This window comes from Biomphalaria glabrata, chromosome 9 (assembly GCF_947242115.1).
Source record: "Biomphalaria glabrata chromosome 9, xgBioGlab47.1, whole genome shotgun sequence".
NCBI lineage: Eukaryota > Metazoa > Mollusca > Gastropoda > Planorbidae > Biomphalaria > Biomphalaria glabrata.
The window spans coordinates 8,981,619-9,007,846 of NC_074719.1; the positions used below are offsets into that span (position 1 = coordinate 8,981,619).

At 35.0% G+C, this 26,228-nt stretch overlaps 1 protein-coding gene across 6 annotated transcripts in view; it reads left to right on the plus strand.

Moving 5' to 3' along the window:
- LOC106065552 (uncharacterized) overlaps positions 1-26,228 on the plus strand; it is a 52,125-nt gene that overhangs the window by 16,261 nt on the left and 9,636 nt on the right. For all 6 annotated transcript variants that reach the window (XM_056042016.1, XM_056042011.1, XM_056042013.1 and 3 more), the window contains 7 exons: positions 13,946-14,033; positions 17,199-17,356; positions 17,753-17,925; positions 19,135-19,271; positions 20,012-20,101; positions 20,207-20,379; positions 25,679-25,892. In XM_056042016.1, the coding sequence (XP_055897991.1) occupies positions 13,946-14,033; positions 17,199-17,356; positions 17,753-17,925; positions 19,135-19,271; positions 20,012-20,101; positions 20,207-20,379; positions 25,679-25,892 (1,033 nt within the window). The remainder of the gene's footprint in view (positions 1-13,945; positions 14,034-17,198; positions 17,357-17,752; positions 17,926-19,134; positions 19,272-20,011; positions 20,102-20,206; positions 20,380-25,678; positions 25,893-26,228) is intronic.

Genomic DNA, 26,228 nt, shown 5'->3' on the forward strand with positions numbered 1-26,228 from the left:
CCAGACTCAGTTCGATAAACAATCAACGAAATGAATCAATACACTCATTATCTTAGTGCAAGCAGACCAAACTCATTGTCATGCAATTGTAACATTAGCCGCAGTCTATGTCTGCCATCGACCAATCACAAAACATAAACTAGGACAAAAATGTTTTGTTTCTTATTCTATTGACAAGTAGATGTATTTATAGAATAATTGGTTACATTGTTTATATATATGCAGATGCTACTAACATAAGAAAAAAACGGCTATCTATCTATCTATCTATCTATCTATCTATCTATCTATCTATTTATCTATCTATCTTACATATCTATATGTCTATCTATCCATCGATACTAACATTGATACAATCATTTCTCCCTCTGTCTCTCTTTGTCTCTCTCTCTCTCTCTCTATATATATATATATATAAAGCAAACTTATTTGGCCTATCCGAATAACAGAATACGGAAATATCGATAAGCCAGGTAGCTGAATATATAATTTTGTTTCACTTTTCAGCAGTGTTAATTCAAATTTCTAAAAGCTCTTTTGCGATTGTATTTGATATGGCTATAATGAATAATGGCAATGTCTTCGAAGAAACAGATAGTCAGAGATTACAGTCTATCACATGTGTAGCTTGTAGAATATATATATATATCTCAAATGGGAATTTTAGTCTTTGTTTTGTTTGTCAAATTATCTCAAAATGAATCACAATCGTTCCTTTTATTCTTACATTTATCTATAGCTTCCATTATTTCATCACCCCTTCTCTTCAGGCGAGGCGAATGAACTTTTAAGCGCTTGGCTTCGGAAACGCGGGTCCCGGGCTCGAATCCTGATGAAGACTTGGATTTTTAATTTCGGGATCCTTGGGCGCTTCTGAGTACCCCCAACTCTCATGGTTACCTGACATTAGTTAAGAAAAAATAAAGGCTGGTGGTAGTTGTGCTGGCCGCATGACACCAACGTTAACCGTGGGCCATAAAAAAAAAAAAAAGAGGAGACCCTTACATTGTTTGGCGTAGAGATCGCAAGGTCTACAAGGGGAACTTAATTCTTCACGCGAATTTTTTTTCTCTTCTCTTCTGTACTTAATGTCTAAACAAATGTAACTTCGATCTTAAAAATCGAAGTGTAACCAAAGAGCATGTTACTGTGATAAAATTTTACTTTGAAAATGTTGGAGCATAGATTTATATATTACATCTAGACTGGAAACCGGAAATAAATTGTTATTCCCGATTGATCGATTCACAGACCTATATATATATAGATTTGTATGTACGTAAACTCCTTTTTTCAAGCTCTAAGGGGAGTCACCCTAATCAATCTTTTCTGTCTTAGAAAAGTAATGATCTTTAGTTTTCAAAGTTTAGAAATATTGCAAAATCATTTCTCGGATATTCACGCAAATATATGAAACAAAGCCATTTCCTGTTTGTTTCCATTGAGATAATGTTTCAAAAATATTAGATCGAAATAATTCATGTTGATTTAAATCTTCTTATGTACATTTAAATAGATTAATTACCTAGATCTTTCTAGATTAAGTATGTAAAAGTGGTAAAATAATAATTATGAGACGAGAGTACTCTTTTTTTTAGGTTCAATTACTAGATCTAGATCTGAAAATTAAATTATATGTTACATAAGTTAGGGTTGAAAAAAAAAATTACTTCTTTTAACTATTTTTACAAAACAACGCCTTGATCCAACTTTCTTAAAAATTTCACGACATTTTTTGTAGTGTTAAAAAATCTCCATGTCCAGTCTAGAATAGTCTATGCATTATGGACCATGTGGATGGTAAATATGGATCTCGCATTTAATGTAACAATTGTAAACATGTTAAAGGTCAGCGTTAGTGCGCATTCTAATAAGACCGTCAATGATTATCGGAATTCAGTGATTGCCCGCCTCAACAGACATCTCGTGAAATGGCGCAATCATGTCATAATTATTGACATCACTTCGAAATATATAAAAACAAAATAACTGCGCCATAATGGGCTTCACTTCTGGACTGCACTTAACATGCATTGCCTTGTTCAATAGTAAAGTTCTTCGTCTGGATATTTACAACAGCCATTTTTACAGTTACACTGCTGACAGCAATCATTAAATCACGTGAAGAGTTAGTTGTCCTCCTCATGTGACGTCCACTGCCTGTAGAAAAACGAAGTCAACAAACTAAAAGTTCAGCTGACACATTAACAGTAATGTCCACAATCACGTGACATACTTCAAACTGCCATTCAGGAAGTTACTCTTTTTGCATTTTCTTTCTTTCATTCTTTTTTCTTTTCTTTTTTTTTTCTTTCATTCTTTTCCTATCTCCTTTAAACACAATTTTTCTCTCTCGAATATTCTTTTTTCTTTACATAATTGCTCGCTTCTAACTTGTTTTTTTTTCCATTTCTCGTTTTCAAGCTTAATTCTGTTTTCCCCTTTGCTATTTCCAATACATTCAATCAAATTCAGATGCATCGAAAATCAATACGTATGTCGCTGGTGCTGCCAGAAGATTTAATTGAAATCTGATCTTGGCATTAGGTCTGTCACTCCTGATAATTAGATCAACATCAAGTTATTATTGCTGGCTATCTGTAATGTGTGTGATTACGAGGGTCGTCTCTGAAGTGATTGAATACAACAAGGGTGGTCACGTGACTACAAGTGGGCGGTGTTTGTGAGAGACTGGGAGGGGGGAGCGGGGTGTCTGAAAAGTGAAACGAGGAATGAAAAGTTGAAGTACAAGTTCAAGGTTGGTATGTAGCGCCGTGGTGATTGGTGTAGATCTCAAGCTGCCAGGCTAAGGACATTTTGACCTCGCTTAAACACAACTATACATAGCCTCTCCTTCGTGATGAAAAATGAGCACCTTTCTCATTTCCTATGAACACGAAGATGAGCACATTTCTCATGTATTAGGTAAAGGCACATTCCTCATCCCATATGCTAGGACAAATTTGTACAAATACTCCTTCTTCCCTAGTGCTATTAGAGCATGGAATGGATTGCCTGAGCTAGCCAGGAAAACCAGTGACTTGGCAGAATTTAAGTCATTGGTTAATATGCATGACTAAATGTATGACGCGTAGGACGTAATCATCTTGTTTTTTTGAAGTAACGTCTGTATTATACAAGATAAGATAAGAACTCGAAGATGACTGAAAAGTCCAGTCCTTGCTTTAAAAGGCTGGCAGCATTACATGGCATGGGTAACTTTGATCTGTTGCAGATATGCCTGCTTCTTCTCTCAGCTTTTTTGTTGGTTCGGCGCTCTGTCACGCTAGCCACTCTCCATGTTTCGTATCTTGAGACTCCGACACTCACAGCTTCACGCGATGAATAGCGATCGAGAGTTAGTGCTTCCCAGCCGTAAATACCACACTCCTTGAAGAAGCTTTTAATGGTGTCCTAATAGTGCATGTAATGACCCCCTTTCCTGCACACAGCTCGCTGTAACGAAGTCGCTTGGGACTCAACTAAACCACGCAGCACAGAAGTTGAAATAAATTTAAGAAAGAAGCAATAGAAAAAAAAAATACTTCCAAATATCAAAGATTATTTAGCGAAAGAACCGCTAATTACTGCAATTGATCTGAAAATTGCAGGGTTTAGCTCGCTTTTTGCTTTAAAAAAATGTATTAATTTATTAAATGATAAATTAATGGGTTAATTTTTGGATTGATTCGTGTATTGTCATCGACTATGAATAAGTTTGAGATATTTCAACTTGATCCAACATTAGGAAGTGGGAGAAAAGTTCACTAAATAATTGTACAAAGTTTTAATTTGATCCGATAATTGGAAATGGGAAGAAAAACATGTTCAAACTTTTTACCAGACAAACAGACAGAGTTGATATAAGATTTGTAAATACAATTCAACAAGACCATGGTATTGAACTTATTTGAATTAGATTATGAGCCAAACTAGTAATATGAATTAAACGAACTTTGACTTCATGTTCGCGTTTTTTTTAAATATAGATCTAGAGTCTCGCGTTTCGTAAACACAGCTCTGTGACATCACACGAACTTTCTGAACCGTCTTAGCCATTCAAGGCTGAAGTTCTAATGTTCAAGAAGTTGATGACGCCATTCTAGTTATTTTTTTTTAAAACTAAACAAAGACAAAGATAGTCTGATTGGCTTGTGTCAATATAGAGAAATTATCGCAGGCATAGAGGAACTAAAGATTTTAGAATAGTTGAGACATATCTGCCATATGTTGTTGCAGAAAAGAGCTGATCTGGTGTAAAAGCGCGGGAAATCGAAAGGCGCGGTGATGTCTGACAAAGATAAATGAGAAAAGGGCGGAGTGTTAGTCCCCATCTCATTTTAAATTAAAATGTGTGGGTTGTCGAGGGTGGAGGGTGCCTGAGGGTACGTTTATTTTCAAACTGCAGACGTCTGTTTTTGCCATGACATTTAAAACGAGGCAGAGACAAACATCAATTGCCAGGCAACTTTTTGTTTTCACATCAGAAGTTACATATCACTTAGAGTTAAATCTTCCCTCACCGTTCGGCGCATTGGGCTGCAAGCTGTCTCCAGAAAGGTCTGTCACTGGCAATGTCTGAAGCCTCTTACCACCTGGTGTCCACTGTCCTGAGGTCCTCCATGAAAGTGCGAGCACGTCCCTGTTTGCGCTTTCCTCGTATTGGCCTCCAAGTTATCGCATCTGTTGGTATGCGTAGTTCATTTTGTTGCGACTCTCTGTCACAACCTCACAAAGTGGTCGACTCCCAGTTTGGCATAGGATTTCTTTGTTTGAGACCCAATCTCTATAACTGACTCCTAAAATACGTCTTAGCCATTGTTGTTGAGCCATATTTAGTCTTTTCTCAAATTTGGCAGATGACGTCCATGTCTCACATGCCTATGTCACTGTTGGGATGAGGATTGTGTCATTATTGTGTCATTATCATGATTTTCTTTCATTTCTTTAACATTTATTGTTGTTTTTTTCTTTCACAAGTTTCGGAGGTTCCTTTAGAATTGAAGAGTATTACATCCTAGCCCTAACCGGAAATGGCGGCGGGCAGAATTTGAACCCGGGATCACTGAGAGATAGTTCCGAAAGCATACCACACGATCAGGCGGTTATCCTTAGCTCTCCTGATTCTCTTTCATCTTTCTTTGTTCTTAAAAAATGGTGATCATTTTAATTAATGAAAAGACATTGTTACGTACTTCAAGTAGGCTTACACTAGTCGAATTTATTGAAAGCCTATATCAACTCTCTTTGTCTGTCTGTCTGTCTGTCAGCTAGAAAGTTTGTACACGTTATTTCTCCCACACCTTGTCTCGGAACAAGCTCAAACTTTAATCAAATATTTATTACACCTATAAAAACATAAACCAATTAAAAAAAAATAATTATTTAGTAAATTAATTGTTGGTAATTAATTATTTTGTTTCATATCGGATAAGGAAAACAACGTCTACATTATAGAGAGATATAGTTGTAAGTGCGAAGTTCTTCCCCTTCGATAAGCACTGTTTTTTTTAAAAGGATTTTCTTGCTTTATGAATGTATTATCACCCTTTACTGTTTGTAAAACAAACACAATAGAAACCTGAAAAAATACCCAGATCCAGAGTCAGATGCAGAAGATTGATATAAAGCGCTTGCACTGTTACACTTCTGATAACAAAAAGTATTTCCAGATTCTTGTAACAATACTCTTCATTTTCTTTTTTTCAAAGGAAAACAGAAAGTCGTTAAATGGTTTTAATTTGTGGTTTTTGTGTCAACAAGAGCTCTAATGGAAATCACATGCAGGCTTTGTAGTCAACACGCTATTTTTAGCGTAGTATTGACCTGATCATGTGATGCCATATTTTAAGTTACAACTTCCTGTTTAACTCTTTCTCTCCGTAATTATTTACCACATTCTGGTGGAATCAACGCTGGTATCGTCAGTTTGGAGAGAAAGAGTTAACTTTGCGTGCGTTTTTTTTTTGTTGTAATTTTGTTGCTGGTGAAAAGGGCTAAATAAAATAAGAGGGGTGGGGGGGGGGTGTTGACTTTAAAACGTTAATGCCAATAAATAACATTACAAAAAATGTTCAAATTTAATTTATTTCTCTAAGATTCTTATGTTTTTAGGAGGTCTTTGATAACAATGATTTGTTTTTATTTTAGGGCAATGCGCTCAGTGGCGTAGCTAGGGTGGGGGGAGCTGGGGAGAATATGAAAATTCCCCTCCCCCCCGGATCACTCTTAGAAGGGGGCTCCCTAACAAGTGTTCGAATTATTTTATGTGCATTAAATATTAAATATTAGGCAAAATGCAGGGGCCCCCAAAGAGGCCAAGCCCCTGGGCTCCCAAAATATGGCAAAGTCCTTGCTACGCCACTGATTGCTCTTAATCACTTTCTATTTATCATACTCGAAGCATTCAACTGTTAGGCCTAGGACCAGATGCTGTTGTTTTTTTTTCTCTGCGTGATTAATTGCCTCCTCCGTCTGAAGAGCGGCTGTAAATAAGGGAGATTAATCCCCTCTTGAACTGATAATCCAATGGACTTCGTTCAAAGAGTGCTTACGTCATGGGCATATAATATCACGTGATTGTAGAGTTCAATATTTAGTCATAAGCACGGATCAGCCACAAAGATTGAGAAGGATGATTTGGTTACATTTGTATATATGGCACATTTGGTCTAAGTCTAAATCAATTTTATACATATTTAAATCTCCAGGATCATTTTAAGATATTTTTTTGTGTGCAAATATTTGTTATGATCAATCTGTCTCGTTCTAGGCATGGAAAGTATAGCGTCTTTTGGCTCCTTAGTTTAAATAATGTATATTAATAGTTCAACCGATTTGCTGATGGCTTGATTTGAAAAAGTATTGATAGACTTCAGAAAGGAAATTACATAGTTATTCATTGGTTGATTACAGTGATCTTGGATGTTAATATCAAGTCTTTAAGAACAACACTATTTAGATTACTGAGTGACAAACTTTTTAAGTCGCGGGCCAAAATCGTACAGGAAAAATTTTGGCGGACCAAAATATTTTTTTATTCAAAAAATACAGAAATTTAGCGTTAGATTTAACAAATTGATATCAAAATTTAGCTAATGCGATGCAATGAAGATGCAATAACAGTTGTCATTATTTTGTTCACATTGGGACGAAGCTATTCTTAAGTGTGCATGGAGATGTCCATCCGTTAATCTATTTCAGACACAGCTTAGTCTAAAAGAAAAAAGTAGCTTTCAAAGTTCATTGCACACATTTTCTAAGCATGAGATACTGGATTTTGCTAGCAAGTTGCCTCTTGATAAATTCTTGTCTTCTCGTCTTATAGAATAGCAGATTAGCAATTGTCACTCTTACTTTCTTCCTGTTCTCTTTCTGTTCAATTGTCTTTCTCACTCTCTTCATGTTCTCTTTCTGGTCAATTGTCTTTCTCACTCTCTTCATGTTCTCTTTCTGTTCAATTGTCTTTCTCACTCTCTTCATGTTCTCTTTCTGTTCAATTGTCTTTCTCACTCTCTTCATGTTCTTTTTATGGTCAATTGTCTTTCTCACTCTCTTCATGTTCTTTTTATGGTCAATTGTCTTTCTCACTCTCTTCATGTTCTCTTTCTGGTCAATTGTCTTTCTCACTCTCTTCATGTTCTCTTTCTGTTCAATTGTCTTTCTCACTCTCTTCATGTTCTCTTTCTGTTCAATTGTCTTTCTCATTCTCTTCATGTTTTTTTTATGGTCAATTGTCTTTCTCACTCTCTTCATGTTCTCTTTCTGTTCAATTGTCTTTCTCATTCTCTTCATGTTCTTTTTATGGTCAATTGTCTTTCTCACTCTCTTCATGTTCTTTTTCTGGTCAATTGTCTTTCTCACTCTCTTCATGTTCTCTTTCTGTTCAATTGTCTTTCTCATTCTCTTCATGTTCTTTTTCTGGTCAATTGTCTTTCTCACTCTCTTCATGTTCTTTTTCTGGTCAATTGTCTTTCTCACTCTCTTCATGTTCTTTTTCTGGTCAATTGTCTTTCTCACTCTCTTCATGTTCTTTTTCTGGTCAATTGTCATTCTCACTCTCTTCATGTTCTTTTTCTGGTCAATTGTCATTCTCACTCTCTTCATGTTCTTTTTCTGGTCAATTGTCTTTCTCACTCTCTTCATGTTCTTTTTCTGGTCAATTGTCATTCTCACTCTCTTCATGTTCTTTTTCTGGTCAATTGTCTTTCTCACTCTCTTCATGTTCTTTTTGTGGTCAATTGTCATTCTCACTCTCTTCATGTTCTCTTTCTGTTAAAATGTCATTCTCTCTCTTTTCATGTTCTCTTTCTGTTAAATTGTCATTCTCACTCTCTTCATGTTTTCTTTCTGTTTAATTGTCATTCTCACTCTCTTCATGTTCTCTTTTTGTTCAACTGTCACTATAACTTTCTTCCTACTCTCGTTCTGTTTATTTTACCGAAGAATTGGTTTGGACCCATGAATCAAGATAAAGACTATTCATTCGAACATCTTAAAGATAAGGTCAATTCTCAATGATCGAGTCCTCCTTCAATGGCTCGCAGAATCAAACTGAAGTCGTGATATCGTCCCCTTGACCGGTGATGACCAGCTTACCCCGTTTGTTTCACTTCCAAAAATCTGTTCCGGTTCAGAGACACTTATGACTCAAGTATTTTGGTCGACCACCGAAAGCCGTTCGAACCGTGACACCACGTGACCAAAGTCTGCCAAGAAAAACATTGACACAAAGTTTTGAATTTAACCGAATCAACAGAGTAGTAATATCATCGACTGGGGCTGCAACATGGTCAACAGAAGTCTTATTGACTACAAAATAAGGCCAACGATTGCCCACTTCTCCCCACCACCCACCGGTTTTTCAGATACTAAAGTAGTTACCAAATCGTATTATCATGTCATAAATGTCACGTAGCATAAACAAGGCTGTAAATGTCACGAATAAAAAAACACATGGTCAAAGTGAACAACTCACGTAAAGACACTTGACTTGAGACCTGTGTATTGCATAGACTCTAAATATTACGTACAGACATTTTAATGGCTGTTGATACATTTCAAGAACACCATTTGGAGCAGACGATACAGAAAATACGTTTTAAAAGTACAACGACTTAAGAAACGATTTGTTCCCACTGAGACCCAGGTCACTTTTAGTGTTTTACATTTCGACTTCCAGTCGCAATGAAGTGAGCTCTCCAGAAATGTTTTCGTATCAATTTGAACGAATAATCTATGGAACGCAGATTTGGTAGAATTTCATCTTATTTATAATATTGTTACACATCTGAACAATCAACTCAAATGGAGTCGAAATGAATGTAGGTGTTTATTTACAGAATGGCAATGATAATGAGATAATGAAACGAAAACACAGAGCAATCTTTATCTCTTGGTGTTGAATCTGAAACACAGTGACCTGAAGGTTGAACAGATCTTATAGATTGGCCGTAGTTGAGCTGTCCCTGCCGTTATAACATAACTACCCAGAATTGTCTCAAAAACGTTGTCACAATGAACATTTGCTGTCACACAAATAAGTCTTCCTCTTCCTAGTAATGACTTTCCAAATACAGTGATATTATGGCTTCCTTCAGTCGCAAGAAGATGATGTGATCATATTATAGAAATGAGATGAATGTCTGTGCATTAGCTACAGTTGGAACGATGACACCCACAAAAACCGTTCCACACACGCTCCACGCAGCTGATGTATCCCAAGAAACCGCAGTTTGGGATTAGCGGCTTGGCAGGCTCTGCCAGGATGTTGCATTATGTGCTGCAAACTGCCTAAGGGTCGCAGGCTCCTGATGTTTCCTCATGGTTGACTATTGAAGACTTTCCATGTGTTGGTATGGCAGAGGTATAGATTCAGAGTTTTCCTTCTTCTGCGGTAGCCAGCCTAGGCTGACGTGCCCCTCCTGCCCGAATCTTACTGGCTTAGGCACCAGTTGGGCATCAGTAAGGCACCAGTTCCTCGCCTCTGCCCCTTATCTTGCTAATGAAAAAAAAGTTCCGCCGGAACAAAAATCTGAACCATGAGTTGCACTGGTTGTCATAAGCTATTTGAGACGCTAGTCATAGGAAGCATTTTATAAGTAGTGAAGTGCTTATATCAATTTCCACTTCTGGCAATAACAATCTACAGAATTATAAACGGCAATGATCTTGAATTAGAACTGTGAAAAGAGCGTTTCCTTTTCCAGCTGCCTTTTGGCTGAACACTGTTTTGTCCCTATCAGCCCAGCCAGCTGGTGCGTGTTTTGTAAATAGTGAATAATAGCGATTCAATTAGTTACAACGTGTTTATAGTCAATCAAGGTAAATCTTTCCACGTCCTCGACTAGTGAGGTAATTTAAACATGAATATGAGTTAGAGCAAAAACAAAACAACTTAAAAAATACTTTTGTAAAAAGCAAAGCTTATATTAAGTGTAATTGTATTAATTAGCATGAATCAGTCATGTAGCTATCTATGCGGTTGACCTACACATAATACATCTGTGCGATTAGAAATATATTGACCAATTGTTTTTGTTTAGCTATGATCCAATCACTTGGCTGGACCAGTTGTGAAAGGGGGGGGGGAGAGAAAGAAGGGGGTATCTTGGTGAATGTTTGTTTGTTGTTGATTTTTTAAATGCATAAAAAAATGTTCACTCAGGGCTCAAGAGTCCTCAAGGGGACTAATTCAACTTATACCACTATTTCTGTCAAGTATGTTTTCGTTCCGTTATTCAAGATAACATACAAATAATTAATTACCAATAGTTAATTACCTAATTTTTTTTTTATTAATTTGATTCTTGTATTGTCAAATAACAGAACAGTATTTGCAAAATTTCAGCTTAATCCGAGTTTGTGTGCGGAAGAACTAACGAGTACAAACTTTTTATCATACAGACAGAGGATCTGAGTGAGATTATAGGAATGTATTTCACACCATACTGGATTGTATTTTTAAAAATTTTACCTGTCAGTGTTGAGTATTTGTTTTATTTCCCTTCGTTTTCACATGAAATGAAATACCAAAAAAAAAAAAAAAACTACTGGTACATTAAAACTACAAGTGCATAAAAGTACTACCAAATACTCATCAAGGGCCTGAACTTTTGTTTCTGGTTTTAAGAAAAAGAAACGAAAAAAAAAAAGCATATTGTCCATTATCTCCCCTTTTCATTCACTGATAACTTCCCTTGAATATGTTCACGACAAGATCAATCCAAACATAATCTGTGCCACTGAACTGGTAATGTCTATTTACTTTTTAGTCTTAAATAAATAGGTACCACCCCCCCCCCTTTTTCTGCCTCCACCCCCCCCCCCCCACCTTCTCTTTGTTTGTTCGGAACTTAGTCTTTACTTGCAGAAGTAGAAAGCAGTGATATAATGACCTCTTGCTTCAGTTTCACCTCGTCAGTCAATGAAGATCTTAGAAACTATTGACTTAACAAGGTCAGGGATGTATCAGTGAAAGTATTGATTTACTAAACACGACCCTCCCCCCCCCCCCCCCCCCTCACTTACGTGTTTATGTTTGCGATATTGAGAAAGACAAAAAAAAAATACAAATAAAATATTCACGAGAAATTTTAGCCGGACTTCTTTTTCTTCTCTCCCCGATCATGGTCAAGTTTAATTGACCGTACCATTCAAATCAACGCTTCGGTGACGTCAGGTCATGTGACTTTAGCGTAAAACATGAGCCCATTAAAGTTTTTGATGCTCGATACCTTTTCAAAAAATCGAACCCTGATTGAGTTTAGAATCGATTTCCTCTCCCCCCCCTCCTCATCAATCGATACTCACCACTCTCCTTAACCACACACAAACCCAACCCACACAAACCCACACAAACCCACACAAACCTACACAAGCTCACCCAATGTGAGTAAGATTTATTAAGAAAACATATTGTTCAAACATAAGAAAATGAAGTCGGTCAAATGAGTAAAAGTCAATAGTTTGGTCAAATCGATCATTTGTATTTGTTCTTTTTTTTTCCTTAGAACTAAATAATTAGTGTGACTTTAATAATTACAAATTGAACACATACAAATATCATGGCCGGCCTTAGGCATGGGCGAACTAGGCCTAGGGCCTCCGTTTTGGTGGAGGCCTCGTTCAGGACTTAAAGAAAATTTTTTTTAAAAGAAAAAATAGCGAAGCATTGATTAAATCTTATACATAGAGGAACTCTGTGGCTCTAAGTCTCTACTTGATTCAAGGTTTATTTACAAATGTTTAGATCTACTTGTTAGACTGCAGATGTTCGAAGACCATTGTTTTCTTCCTTTTGGTGAAATGTGGAAACGTTATTTCTAGTCAGGTAAAATAAGATTATGAATCAACTATGAACAATTACTGCACCAATGAGCACATGAATTTATGTTATTTGTTTATTTAGGTATAGATACAAGGAAGGTTTTTAAGTCAATGCATATTTTTCGGTCTTAATTTTTTGTTTTTCTATTTCATTTGGGGCGAACCTATTCATTTCATCTAGGGCCTCCAATTACCTTAGGACGGCCCTGTAAATATAGAAATATATACTTAAAAACCATATTAAACACACAGATTCTACAATAATTTCTTTATTCTATTTTAATTCAATCAATTATGTTTTTCTCAGTTGTAAGGAAGTTTAGAATCGCTCATATTAAAGATATCTTTAAATCTGTGTTTTTAATTTCCCTATAGTGAGATAGTCCAGGTAGCTCAGAGTGAATGTTCCTTAACGATGTATAAGGGTAAGTGCTCTCCACCATGACGCGCGCAATGCTCCGATATCTGGGCCCATTTATCATGCCGTTATTCAATACCCGTAGGTTCTCGTCAGAAGTGAAGTTTAAAGTGGAGCCCAAACAAGGCAAACATTGAACTTAATGCTATCTATGGATGGAATCAATGGAGATTCTAAGTGGCTCTGACATCTTTTAGACCCAAAATACAAGAAATAACTGATGACCTTTCAATTTAAATAACACTAATTTAACACACTAGTGTTATGACTAACAATAAAACACAAGTTGATAAATTCGTTGTTTTCGATTTCCAAAAGAGCATCATATTTTTATTTCGATCACTGTATGAGAGGAGACTTATGTCCAGACATCGACATTGACCAGTTCCATACATCCTCAGTATTCTTATTTGCTTATCAAAAGTTCAATCTATTTCTTGTTTTTTTTTTAGCGGCCTTCTAAATGGAAATAGACACTATTAATTTTGTGTGGTCTGTCTGTATCCGTCCGTCCGTCACGTTTAGAAAACTTGAAAAAAATGAAAATTCGATATCATGATATTTAAGATCTTGCAAATTCTAGTGCATTGACTACTCTTTTTTTTTCTGAAAGAGAAAAGTTTATTTTGAAAACTAAGTAAGCAAGAAGTTTTTTTTATAAAAGCCCACACTTTTTACAACTAATCACAATTAATAAAAAAAAAAAGTTGGGGATATTTCTGTATATTATTGAAACATTTCTAGAAACGGATTGTCTTTTTCTAGAAAAAAATGTTAAAAAATATTTAAATTTGTAGAAATCTAATATATGTATATAAGCTCTTGGACTCTTTTCTATTTCTTGCATAAAATCGTAAATTTAACAATTATTAACATTTCTGTCTAACACTTATTTTTATAATTAATAATTAAGCATGCACCTTATTCAACCGCAATAGTATTTTTTTTGCATTTCCCAAATGTTGCTTTGATATATATATTCATATATAATATTACTCTATATTATTTTTAGTAATGCGAGTCTAATTAGTTAATTTTTTTTGTTACTTATTGATTGTTTACTTTGAGTTAAGTCTTCTTATGTATTAGACTTCTTTTCTTTTTATTTATTTCTAGTTGAAATCCAAACCATTTTGTTTCTTGATTAGGACATATATAAATACGTATATAAGCACACACACACACGTTGTTTCTCTACAGATATATTAGCAGATATCCTCAGAAACTGTGACTATGTCACGAAAAAAAGAGATGACGTCATCATTAAACAAGGCGACGTTGGAGATTGGTAATTCTATTTTCTTTTGTTTACACATTATAATTTGAAAAATAATTTTTACACAAATGGATTCAGAAAATAATAATAAATAAAAGAATCACAACGCATTGATGAAACATACTGTCATTAAGTAAGGGAGGCAACTCAACGAGGACAGATCTTTATTCACAGGACATCACAAATACACAATAACGGTCCCCGGTCATTTCATCCTCGGTCACTTCATCCCCGGTCACTTCATCCCCGGTCATTTCATATTTAGTCAGTTTATCCCATGGTCATTTCATCCCTTGGTTATTTCATCTTCTGATCCAACAAATAATTTTAAAAAGTATATTAACAATATTTCATATTTCACGACAAAAAGTGTGATACATGCCATAAAAAATATAAAGATGTTACACCTATAGACATAGAGATAATGTAAAGAAATTACTTATGCGTGTTACTCTAAACCAATAAGATAGGCAGTACGTAGGTACAGAAGACGATCCATTGATCCCTATTGCTGTACAGGGTTTGTCAGTTCTTGCCCATCTGTTGCATATTTCTTCCTTGGACGTTCTTCCGTGCCACAAGTTATAATGTCAATGTTATAACGTGGGATTAAAACAAAGTATTCAGGTAATAATATATGATTAACTATGACTCAGCTCCCAGAGTCCAGAGGGTGGCTGAAGTCAGAGTTTGTTGGAATAAAACTGACGCGCCCATATTCAAGAAAGAACGATTGACAAATAAAGGTAAAAGTGAAACTTGGCCGTCAAGAGGTCATTTACAAGCGGCATGATCATAAGAATTCTAATCTTTCTCATCTTTCCGAAAATTCCCCTGACTACCACCACACCTTGGCCTTTGATCATGTGACCATGCAATATGCGCGGGATAATATTGACATCCCCTACATCAAATAGAAACAATATAACTAAAAACAAACCTGGCATTACACTATAATAGATCTACTTATTTGCATACATTAGTTCATTTCTCAACTAGTACGAAGAGAGTAGAGGGAACGCTATAAACATTATAATAACTGTCACAAATATCAAAAAACCATTATAAATAAATATGTTTATATATTAGATATTTAGATATAATAAAGGTTTAAAGGCTAGGCCTCAATACCACAACTACGCAATGACTAAGAAAAAATATATTTAATTGGGGATGAAATGACCTGTCGCCACAATAACAAGACATTATTTAAAATGACTCTTATATCAGTATGTGCCTGTATGCTGGAAAGTCTATACACTATATCTTTATAGAATTATTGGTTTATAATAGGCAAGTTATTCTTTTACTGAAGATCTTTCCGTTAATGAATACTATAACAAAAAGTGCAACAGTAATGCACAACAGGCTTGTAGATTAACATCAGTTTTGTTATATAAGCACACATTGTTTTTACCTGTGCATTTTGAAATATAAAAAAAATTATTCAAATAAATTAAATATTCTCATCATTAGCCCTTCTAGTCACATGTTGACAATTATGTTTCTGTTAGTAAATACAAGGCTTAAGTACATTTTAAAAAAATATCCTTTCTTTTGAAGGATAATGTTTTATTTGTAATGAAAAGATTATGCTCTGGGTCATATCAAAAGGACTTGAACATTATTTAGCATTGTATGTTTATATCTTTTTTTTTTTTTTAGTAAAAAAAAATAAATTCCAAGTTTTGATCAAACTGTTTTCTTCTGTCTTCCCTCCCCCCATTTTCTAGAATCATGTTAGAATGTCATAGATAATCAAAGGGAAGTAACTGCTAAAAACAGATAGTTAATTTTAGTATCTTAAGTAAGCCCCCCTTTTCAAATTCTGAAAGTAAAACTGTTATTTATTTTTATGCTTATTTAAATTAAACACGAATAGGCTTCTTTTCAAATAATCGTAATATAAATTTGATTTATTAACAAGGTTACAAAAGACAGTTTGTGTGGAAACACAAACTCAAAATCGGCCCCCGAAGTAAAATGTTTTACATAATTCGGATAATCCTTCAGAGTTGAAGATAGTTTACTTCCTAGTCCAAACCTCCCGAAGGACGACGGTGGATGGGAGCAGGCAGGGTTTGAACCTTCGATCGTCGATAAATCCAAACGACAGTCCAGCGGGCCAACCGCACGACCAGTGGTCCACCCAGGTAGGCTTCAATATTTTCAGAAAGAGCATCCGAATGAAATTATATAAAAGACAAATGAGAGATAAGAATGGAGAAAGAAGGTTAACAGATCTTGTGTAGTGCACCAACCGTCCCGCAGATCAAAAGATACGTGAAAGTGAATGTAAAGTTAGATGTGAACCTGGCCTAGCTGGTTTGTGGTCTATAGGGCAGATGATGTAAAGTTCATCTGTTTTTGTGGCCTACAGTTAACGAACAACCGCCTTTGCTTTTCCACAGTTATCGTGTGGGACCCATCAGAGAAAACATTTACGAAAATGATGTTTATAAGATTACTATTCGTCTTAAATTAGGTCTAACATATAATGCATACAAATTAGCTTTTTCTTATAAAAAAACTGCTTGCATAATTAATTTTTAAAATTAGAATTTTCGCTTTTAGGAAAAAAAAAAGTAGCCGTTGCATCAGAACTTTGAATAATCTAAAATATTGTGAAGTCGGATTTACAATATCTCTTCTAGTTTACGAGATCTAAACGGGACGGACGGACAGACGGACAGACATTTCGCACAAAACTAATAGCGTCTTTTCCCCTTTCGGGGGCCGCTAATAAACACAAATTCAACTCGAAAGTAGATGTATGCAGTATGCAGTAACACAAATGAAATGAGAATTGAAATAAGACATCTGTACCATTCCTCTTAATAGCTGCCCCCATTTCAACTTTCAAATCAATTTATCAATTTAAATTAGGAAAGTTTTTTTTTTAATGGAAACCTCAGAATAAAAAAAAAATTAGGAAAGATCACCTGGTGGTTTCATCACAAAACCACAAGCCTACACAACCAAAGCATCTGCCCTGCCTTCCTCATTGCTACATCAGAATAAATGCATGACGCATAGGGCTCCGACATTTTCTTTTTTGAAGTAACGTCTGTATTATATAAGATAAGATCAGAAACTCACACACACTTCGTAACACCTATATAACTTAGATGCATTTATGAGTCATTAAAAACTTGATATGATCCTCCTTGTATCCAGTTTCTACATTGTATTACACGGGAAAGTCACTATTTACATCCTCAACAAAGATCAGATGGAGGGAGAGATTGATGACAATAATTTTGACAATATTATTCAGTATACAAAGGACGGTAATCTCGATCGAGTTAAACTTGGATACTGTGTTACCTCCCTTGGTAAGTCTTAATTTTTTTAATTTTTTTTTTATCATTAGTCTACTTATCTGTGTTGTGTTTATTTTACCTCCACAAAGGCTATATATAAAAAATAAAGTAGTGCGTAAAAAAGGTGCATGTATGTATGTCTAACTTGTAAGCGTGAATCATTATTTGTAGCAGAAAAAATTTGGAAGAATGATTGATACAAATATTTCTCGCTCCATAACTATAATAGCTTAAGGGTTAAATTCAATTAACGTGACCAACTGTACCATCTGTAGTTGTTTCTTTCTCAACTTTCTCGCTGTTTCAGTTCTACTAATCTATTGACCTTGCTTTTTACTGGCTACATTTCTATCCATATAAAACTCTTTTTTTTCACGTATTAAAATGAACTCTTAATGATTTATTCAGAAAGTGGAGCACCTTTTGGAGATGTGGCCCTGATCTCAGACGACAACATCAGAACTGCTTCTATAGTAGCAGACGAGAAGACAGACCTACTCGTGGTCGACAGAGCCCTGTATAACAGATCAGTTAAAGAAGTTTTGGCCAAAGAATTTCAGGAGAAAACAAACTTCATAAAGGTATGCCTAAATATAGATTGTGCATTCAATTGTTGAGAAATAAAGCTTTACATTTTTTAAAATCAAAACGTAAATTTATCTAATCTCTTCCTTGACTTTAGTCGGAGGAGAGCTCTGACAGCTCGCGGAACCGAATACCTCCACTTTTATGTTCGTAGCTGTTCTTGTAGAATATCAAGAGAGAAGTCGGTCCATTCTTTTTTCTAGTCCAGCCAGATTTTGTTTGGACATGCCTTTCTAAGATCTTCCTTCACTGTATCCTGAGGTTGACCTTTGTAAGGGAGTCATGTCTGACAATATCACTGAACCAGGTCAGCCTTCGTCTCTTCACACTTGGCTTGCGAAAGTATAAACTCCTTTGTCATCTTGTCCTGGTATCTAATGCGAACAGTTTTTGTAGCAATTACATCAATGGCTTGAATTCTTCATTCAGCCTCAGAACTTTTCTGTTATTTTTCCTTCAGACTACCGGAACCTAAACGAGAGATAATAACTTGTTAGCTTGATATTAGAAAATACTGTGATAAATTCTGGGTTTAGTCTGTGGCAGTTTACGTCTCGATAGACAATCTTTTTCTTGCATTTTCTAATTTGACTGAGAAAAATCCTTGTAACACATCCGAAGTCAAATCTTAGCCATTTCTAGTATTAGGCACTTCCGCACTGTGCTGCCAGCTACTTTCCTCAATGCCAGTGAGGGCGAAATGGCGCCTGAGATGATCTTTATAGGGCACCTCTCTTCGTAATCAAGAACATACCATTATTGTATCTTAAAATTCTATCCTTACATTGAAAAAAAAAACAAACTTATATAATAGCTTTTATATAGCGCTACTTTCATGCTCGTAGCATGCTCAGATTGCTATGATCCAATCTCATTTGTGGACCAGTGGGTGGAGGGGGTATCTGGGAGAAGATTATTCCGTGCTGCCTTCAGGCGCTCAGTAAACACAACTCTGGTCGAGTCGAATGTCGAACCTCGAGCCCCCTTTATAGGTAACCAAGGTAAGACACACGAACTTAGCCTCTTTGTCAAAAAAAGTTAAGTTTCATAAATAAATATTCAATTTCACAGTAAACAAAATAAACATTTTTTAAAACCTACTTTACTACCTGATTCCTCTATACATCGTTACGAGTTTATACATTAACTGCACAGTGGACATCAAATATATCTTTTTATATATTTTTTTCATTGTTTGTACACAGAACAATCATCTTTTTTCGAACTGGTCACCCAAATACAGAAAGCAGTTGGCAATGGCTTTGTACAAAGAAGGATTTGCTTATGAGAGTGCTTTAACTCGGCAGGGAGACAAAACTGCCTTTATGTATTTTATTCTACGGTATGTAGTTAACCTTAAACAATCCATTTCAACAGGTTACTTTAGAAATGTCGCTGTCATAATGTCTTTTATTTCATTACCTTAACGCAGTAATTATAACAAGGTGCCAAACTGATCATGATTTGCAGTTGTTTTATTTAAATCACGTGATTGTTACTGCAGTCTAAGCTTTTATTGGTGTATTGGATCCTTCATTTTCATATATGTCATATCGTTATTAGTATTCTAAATTTGAATAAAGTTATTCTTCTATCTACTGGAATGTTTGATATTCATCATGGGTACAAGCTATTTTATTCATCCCAATACCTGGACAGTATATATTGGATGTGTTCAGCCTAAGTATTTGTTACATTTAATCAAAATAAACGGCAAAGGATCATATAAACATCATACAACTTCTCACTTTCATTTGTCACGTGTTGTCTTAGATGTGTAACGGTATTGTTAATTTAATTCTTAATACTACAACAATTCAATAAACAACTGCAACAGTCTCCAAAGGATCATTTATTGTTACTAGATAAATGGGCCTTAACACTAGCTACGGTAGCACACACACACAGACAAACACAAACATACATCAGGGTAAATACTGACATACAGATGGTTAGTGGCATTCTATACCACAAGCAGATTTAGTATTTTGAAAAGGTATTTTTATTGAAATTTGCAGTCCAAGAAATAAAAATTAATATTTAGATTAAGTTATTGATATAACTGTCTTTTTATGTCTTTAGAGGTCAAGTGGAGATCCAGGTCGATGCGAGCCAGCATACACAACAGTATCCACAGATATTTAAAGCTGCCCGGGACAGTGAAGTGGATAAGTATGACAACAGTTGTAATCCATACATTGATGGTTGTCATTTGTGTCAAATAAAATGTTGAAATGTACAAATGGCAAATGCTTCTTTCTATCATTGTATGAACAGGTTAATAAAAAAGCAGGATTCAATACAAAAGTCAAGGAAACAGAACAAACATTCAAACAACCATCACTATCATAACCAGATTAATCATCAAAGCAGCGCTCACAACAACGTGACGAGACGAGACTTGAGCAGGACAATGAGACTTTGTCATCTAGGTGTCAATGAAAGTGTTGGTACGTTTGATTGTAGAATTTTTTAACTTTCATAGAAAACATTGTTATTTTTTTATGAAATATTTAAAATTATTGGTTTAAAAGATTGTTTTGTATCTTATACAGGACTTCATTTAGCATCATCTGACATTTTAAATATCTTGATTGTTCTCTTTACTTTATCTGATATTTTATTGTGTGTGGAGTTTGAAGTTTAGATCATCTGTGAAATGTCTTATGAATAGATCAATTTTTAAGTGAATGCGTATGGCTAATTAGTAATGTGGTAAGCTCTTTTGCTGTCATCACAGTGGTCATGAGTTTCAACACTGTCTTCTGCGATCCACTGCCATCTCCTACCACTGCCATCTCCTACCACTACCATATTTTACCACTACAATCTCTTACCACTACCACTTCCTAGTACTGCCATCTTCTACCACTGCCATCTCCTACCACTACCATCTTTTACCACTACCATCTTCTACCACTACCATCTTCTACCACTATCACTTCCTAATACTGCCATCTTCTACCACTGCCATCTCCTACCACTACCATCTTTTAACACTGCCATCTCCTACCACTACCATCTTTTAACACTGCCATCTTCTACCACTACCATCTTCTACCACTACCAGTTTCTGAAACTGCCATCTTCTACTACTGCCATCTCTTACCACTGCCATCTCCTGCCACTACAATCTTTTAAAACTACCAATAATCTACAACAACCATCTTCTACAACTGCCATCTTCTACCACTACCATCATCTACAACTACCATTTCCTACTACTGCCATCTTCTACCACTACCATCTTCTACCACTACCGTCTTCTACCACTACCATCTCCTAGGTTTGGACAAGGACACAATAGTCTTCATTTCTGAAGGAAAGTCCGAAACGTACAAAATAAAACCTAAAACTAAAAAAACTTTGAGTACGTTTACTACCTGCTTACTAAGATCTTATAAGTTACACCAGATAAAATGGCTTCAAATTTGCAAGCTGTTTTTTTTATATTAATGCGTATGAGCTGGAAATTAAAGACGTGCATTTTATTACATTTTTACACTGTTTTCATTCATCAAACTCTAGGTATGACTTTTAATGCATATGTCATTCATATATAAAGAAATCGTTATAAAATTTTAATGCGTTTTTTGTTACGGGGCCTCCTGCTACAGCATCACACCCAATCCTCATTGATGAAAACAAGCTAGATGCCGTAAATGAATTCTGAAACCTTGGATCCACAATTCAAGATGACCTGTCTCTAGAAGAGGAAACCAAAAAAACGCATAGGGAGACAATGGTAACTAAGAAAGTTACGGACAGCAAAAAAACAACAACAACAAAAAACATGGGCCTCAGTTCTGGAATAAAAAGAAAAGGTCCAAACGAAACATCGACTTCCCCTCTAACAGCAAAACGAAAGCCACCTTACTGCGACATACGTGGACGGGAGTGTTTCTCCAAAATAGTGCGCCAAAGTCACATGAAAAAAGTGTTCTACGAAATGAGCCATAAACGTTACGACTGAAGAAAGCCAATGATTTTATTGGAGTTTTGAAGTAGCTTACATACAAAAAAAAAAGGTTTAATGGATAGAAATATGACATAATCAATACAAAATACAAACAGATCACAAGGGAAAAATGGTTCGGTGGATTGTTTCAATTAGCTCATTATTGCAATCTTTCTTATTTCTATGTAACAAAGCAAAAAGAATATATAGAGTGAGTCAATTCATAACTGGAATCCGTTATCATGTGCAGTTCTTGGACATTTTTACATGCAGAATTTAACAACTTAAACACTGAAACACTAACAAAGTCTCCATTGTTGTTGGATTAGTTTGCTGCTGCATATCAATGAGAACGTTTTAGAATCTTCCACCGAGACGCTACACGATGTGAAAAACAAATATTTCATTTTCATTCCGACATGAGAAGTTTCTTCTTAAATTCAGGATGCCTGCATGTGTGGTATGTGTGGTATTTGGTGTTTATTAGCAGCCCCCGTAAGGGGAAAAAGCCGCTATTAGGTTTGTGCAAAATGTCCGTCTGTCCGTCTGTCCGTCTGTCCGTCTGTCCGTCTGTCACACTCAGATCTCGAAAACTAGAAGAGATATGAAAAATATTATTTCATCATTAAATCCGGCTTGAAAAGTTTAGGTGCAACGGCTACTTTTGGTTTTCTAAAAGCAAACCGTTTAATTTATAAAATTAATTATGCAAGCGATTTTTTCATAAAAATACACCAATTCTAAAACAATTACGTAAATGTAAGGGAGGCAATGTCACAATATGCTAACAAAGATGGACAATTTTTGTGTATTTTCAGTATCACTAAGTCAAATATATTTTTAAAATGTACAGGAAATGTTTACAACAAATACAAATAATAGTTAAAGACGTTTTTTCTGGTCAACTAGCTGCTAAAATTAAAAGAAAACATTTCTGTTTGTTTATAAAGGCTAATAATGCACTTTGTATGTAAATATCACGCACATTTTTTTAAATGGACTTTTTATGCAGCGATTTTCGTGCAGTAGCGTAACGTCGCAACATGATCAGGTGCTAAACCAATTCCTTAAACTTTTTTTAAAAATCAGATTTTATTTATTTTTTGTTTAGTGCCCCCATCCGAATAAAAGAAGCTTATTTTTGTGCGTTTTGTCTGTTGGTCGGTCTCTCCGTCACGATTAGATTTAAAAAACTAGAACTCTAAAAGCTATTGAAAATCTGATTTACCCTTTAATGTTCCTCCCATAACATCTCAATAGTTTTAAGTATCTAAAATTGATTGTTCCGGATTTTTTGTGCAAAACTAATCAACGCCAACAAATGTTTGTTTGCTCTTCTAGCTTATATTACATTCAATCTCCATGCTTAAACGTTGCAAAAACACATTATCAATAATATGTTGTTCCGTTTTTTATGTAAATAGCATATTAATGCTAAATCATAATTTCTATACTGACTTATATTTCATTAAGTGTAAAAATGTTCTGGATATTGTTTTATAAAACATGAATTATGCCTAATGATTGTTTGAAATCGCATAAGGCTTTTAAAAAAAGTAATTTACTAGAATTGATTACTGAAAATTACTTTTTAGACATTTAATTTTCTTGTAAAACATAACATAGAAGTTTTGTAATCGATAAAGAAAGTTCCGGATTTTGTTTCTTACAAATCGTCGCCAGAAATTTCCGAATTTATTTAAAAATCTACTAACGCCAAATAATTGTTTGAACTACCTCTTCTAATTAATAAACAAATAATCTTCTCATTTACGAAATAATGTTTTTACGGATTTTTATGAAAAATATTTTAACTCACTACTCTCTTACAGTACATTTAACTTTCTACCTAAAACATTAAAAAATCTAATTATCGTTAATATTATGTTCCGATTTTTAAGGAAAACAGAATCCAAACACCAAAGTAAGGTATGAAAATCTCTCCACGTGGCTGTAGTACATCTAATTTTTATACGAGACCATCCAAAAAATTTAATTAACGGTATTACATTTATCTGAAATTCTCTTTTTCTTTTACTATTTATACAAACATCCGGAACAATCTATTATATAAACTTTTCAATTGTGTTCATACCTAAAAATTATTGCGATGTTTTGAAACGTAAAATAAAGGTTAATCAATTTTTAATAACTTTTAGTTGTTTTTTTTTATATCAAGATAACGGACAGACCGACTGACAGACAAAACGCAAAAACAATGTGGCTTTGATCCTTTTTAAATAATATCTATTAGAACTCAGTGCACCAATGTCTATGAACCCTCGTTAAATATCTCGTGTAAATAAAGACATTTTTTTTATGGTACCGGTACTAGCCTATTGTGAGGTAATGGAATTTTTTTCTTTGACGTCATATGAATGGACTCTTTAAATGTAATGTTAAAAGAACGCACTCGGTGCACCAATATCTATTAACCCTCGAAAAAATTGCTTGTATTAATGAAAACATATTTTAGTCTAACTAAGCCGTGTGACGTAGTGTTTTTTTTTCCTTTGACGTCACATGGAATGAATTCTTTAAATGAAATGCTAAAAGAACGCACTCGGTGCACCAATGTCTATGAACACTCGATAAAAGGCTCGTAATGATGAAGGCGATTTTTATTCTAGCTAGGCCGTGTGACGTAGTGGTTTTTTTCCTTTGACGTCATATGGAATGAATTCTTTAAATGAAATGCTTAAAGAACGCACTCGGTGCACCAAAGTCAATGAGCGCTCGATAAATGGCTCTTATAGATGAAGGCGATTTTTAGTCTAGCTAGGTCGTGTGACGTAGTGGTTTTTTTTTCCCTCTGACGTTATATGGAATTAATTCTTCAAATGAAATGAAAAAAGAACTCGGTATAGTAATGTTTATTAAGCCTCGTTATGTGACTCGCGTTTAAAAAAGGAATGATATCTTGATTTAGATCTAATCTAGATTTTTTAAATTAGATCTAGATTTTTATTACAGTATATCTAGATCTGGATTTATATTCTAATTAAAATTATTTTAGAGTCTAGATCTAGAATTTCTAGATCTAGTTTAGACTAAAATAGACTAGATTAAGATGTAGAATTTCAATTTCTAAACTTAAAGTGTAAAAAAAAAGTGTAGATTTTCATTTCCAAACGTTTTGATCAATATTGTAATGTTTTAATATACTAAAACTAATCTACTATTTTTTTTATTAAATTTAAATTTAAATTTACGGCAAATGAATCTTTGAAACATTATTACTTTTGACTATCGGATGGCTGCCTGGTCGTGCGGTTTGCGCGCTGGACTGTCGTTCAGATTTATGGATGGCCCAGGGTTCAAACCCTGCCCGCTCCCATCCCCCGTCGTCCTGCGGGAGGTTTGGACTAGGAAGTAATTATCTTCAACTCTGAAGGAACATCCGAAACGTGTAAAACATTTTACATCAAAATTAAATCACCTCTTGAATATTATTTGCGAATATGCAGATCCGACAGGGATCCGACTTCGACGGGGGCCGCCTCTGAGTTTGTGTAACACAAACTCTCTTTGTAATCTTGTTTTATATAGGTTTAGGCCTAGGTTCATAATTATCCTGCTTCCAAAACCTTTCAGTTTCATGTGAATTATTGCGAACTGTGGGCCAAGACCTAACAATTTTTATTTTTATAAACAACATTTGAAACTTAATACCTGTCCTATTTCATCTACATTCTGTATTTGTTTAAGCTCCGCCCATCGTGTTACAAGCTAGTGCGTCATTTCCTGGATACACTCTACCAAACAACTACTGCTTTTTGTATTTTTCCCAGGCGACGTTGAGATGACGATGGAACTCCAGACGTACATGCAGACAGCTGTGTGTAAGGAGTTCACAGAGGTTCTTGTACTTGAATACAAACACTACGAGCGACTGTTCACTCGACGACATCCCCGCACCATCGAGGCAATGAGAGATGACATTGGAGTCAGACTGGCTTCCAGATTGTTTTTATTACATTCATCGCAAGACGTTCCATTTTTACGGTAATTTTTTTATTTATTATTATCATTTACGAATTGTACAATTATGTAATTAGGTCAAAACCAAATGTTTAATAATTAACCAATCAGTATATGCGTCTTTCATATTGGAACCCATAGAGGTGACATCGTATGTAAAGAGTAAAACAGATGCAGAATAGAGCGTTAGTGTTATAACCAACGGATATTCACTTTAAACAAGAGTAACACCATTAGTAAAATCACTAAACTTAGAGACACTCTAGGACAAAAGAATAAAAAGTAAAATAGCAATAATACATAAAACACTGGGCCGTAATTGAAAAGTACAAATACAAAACCTAATAAAATACTTAGAAA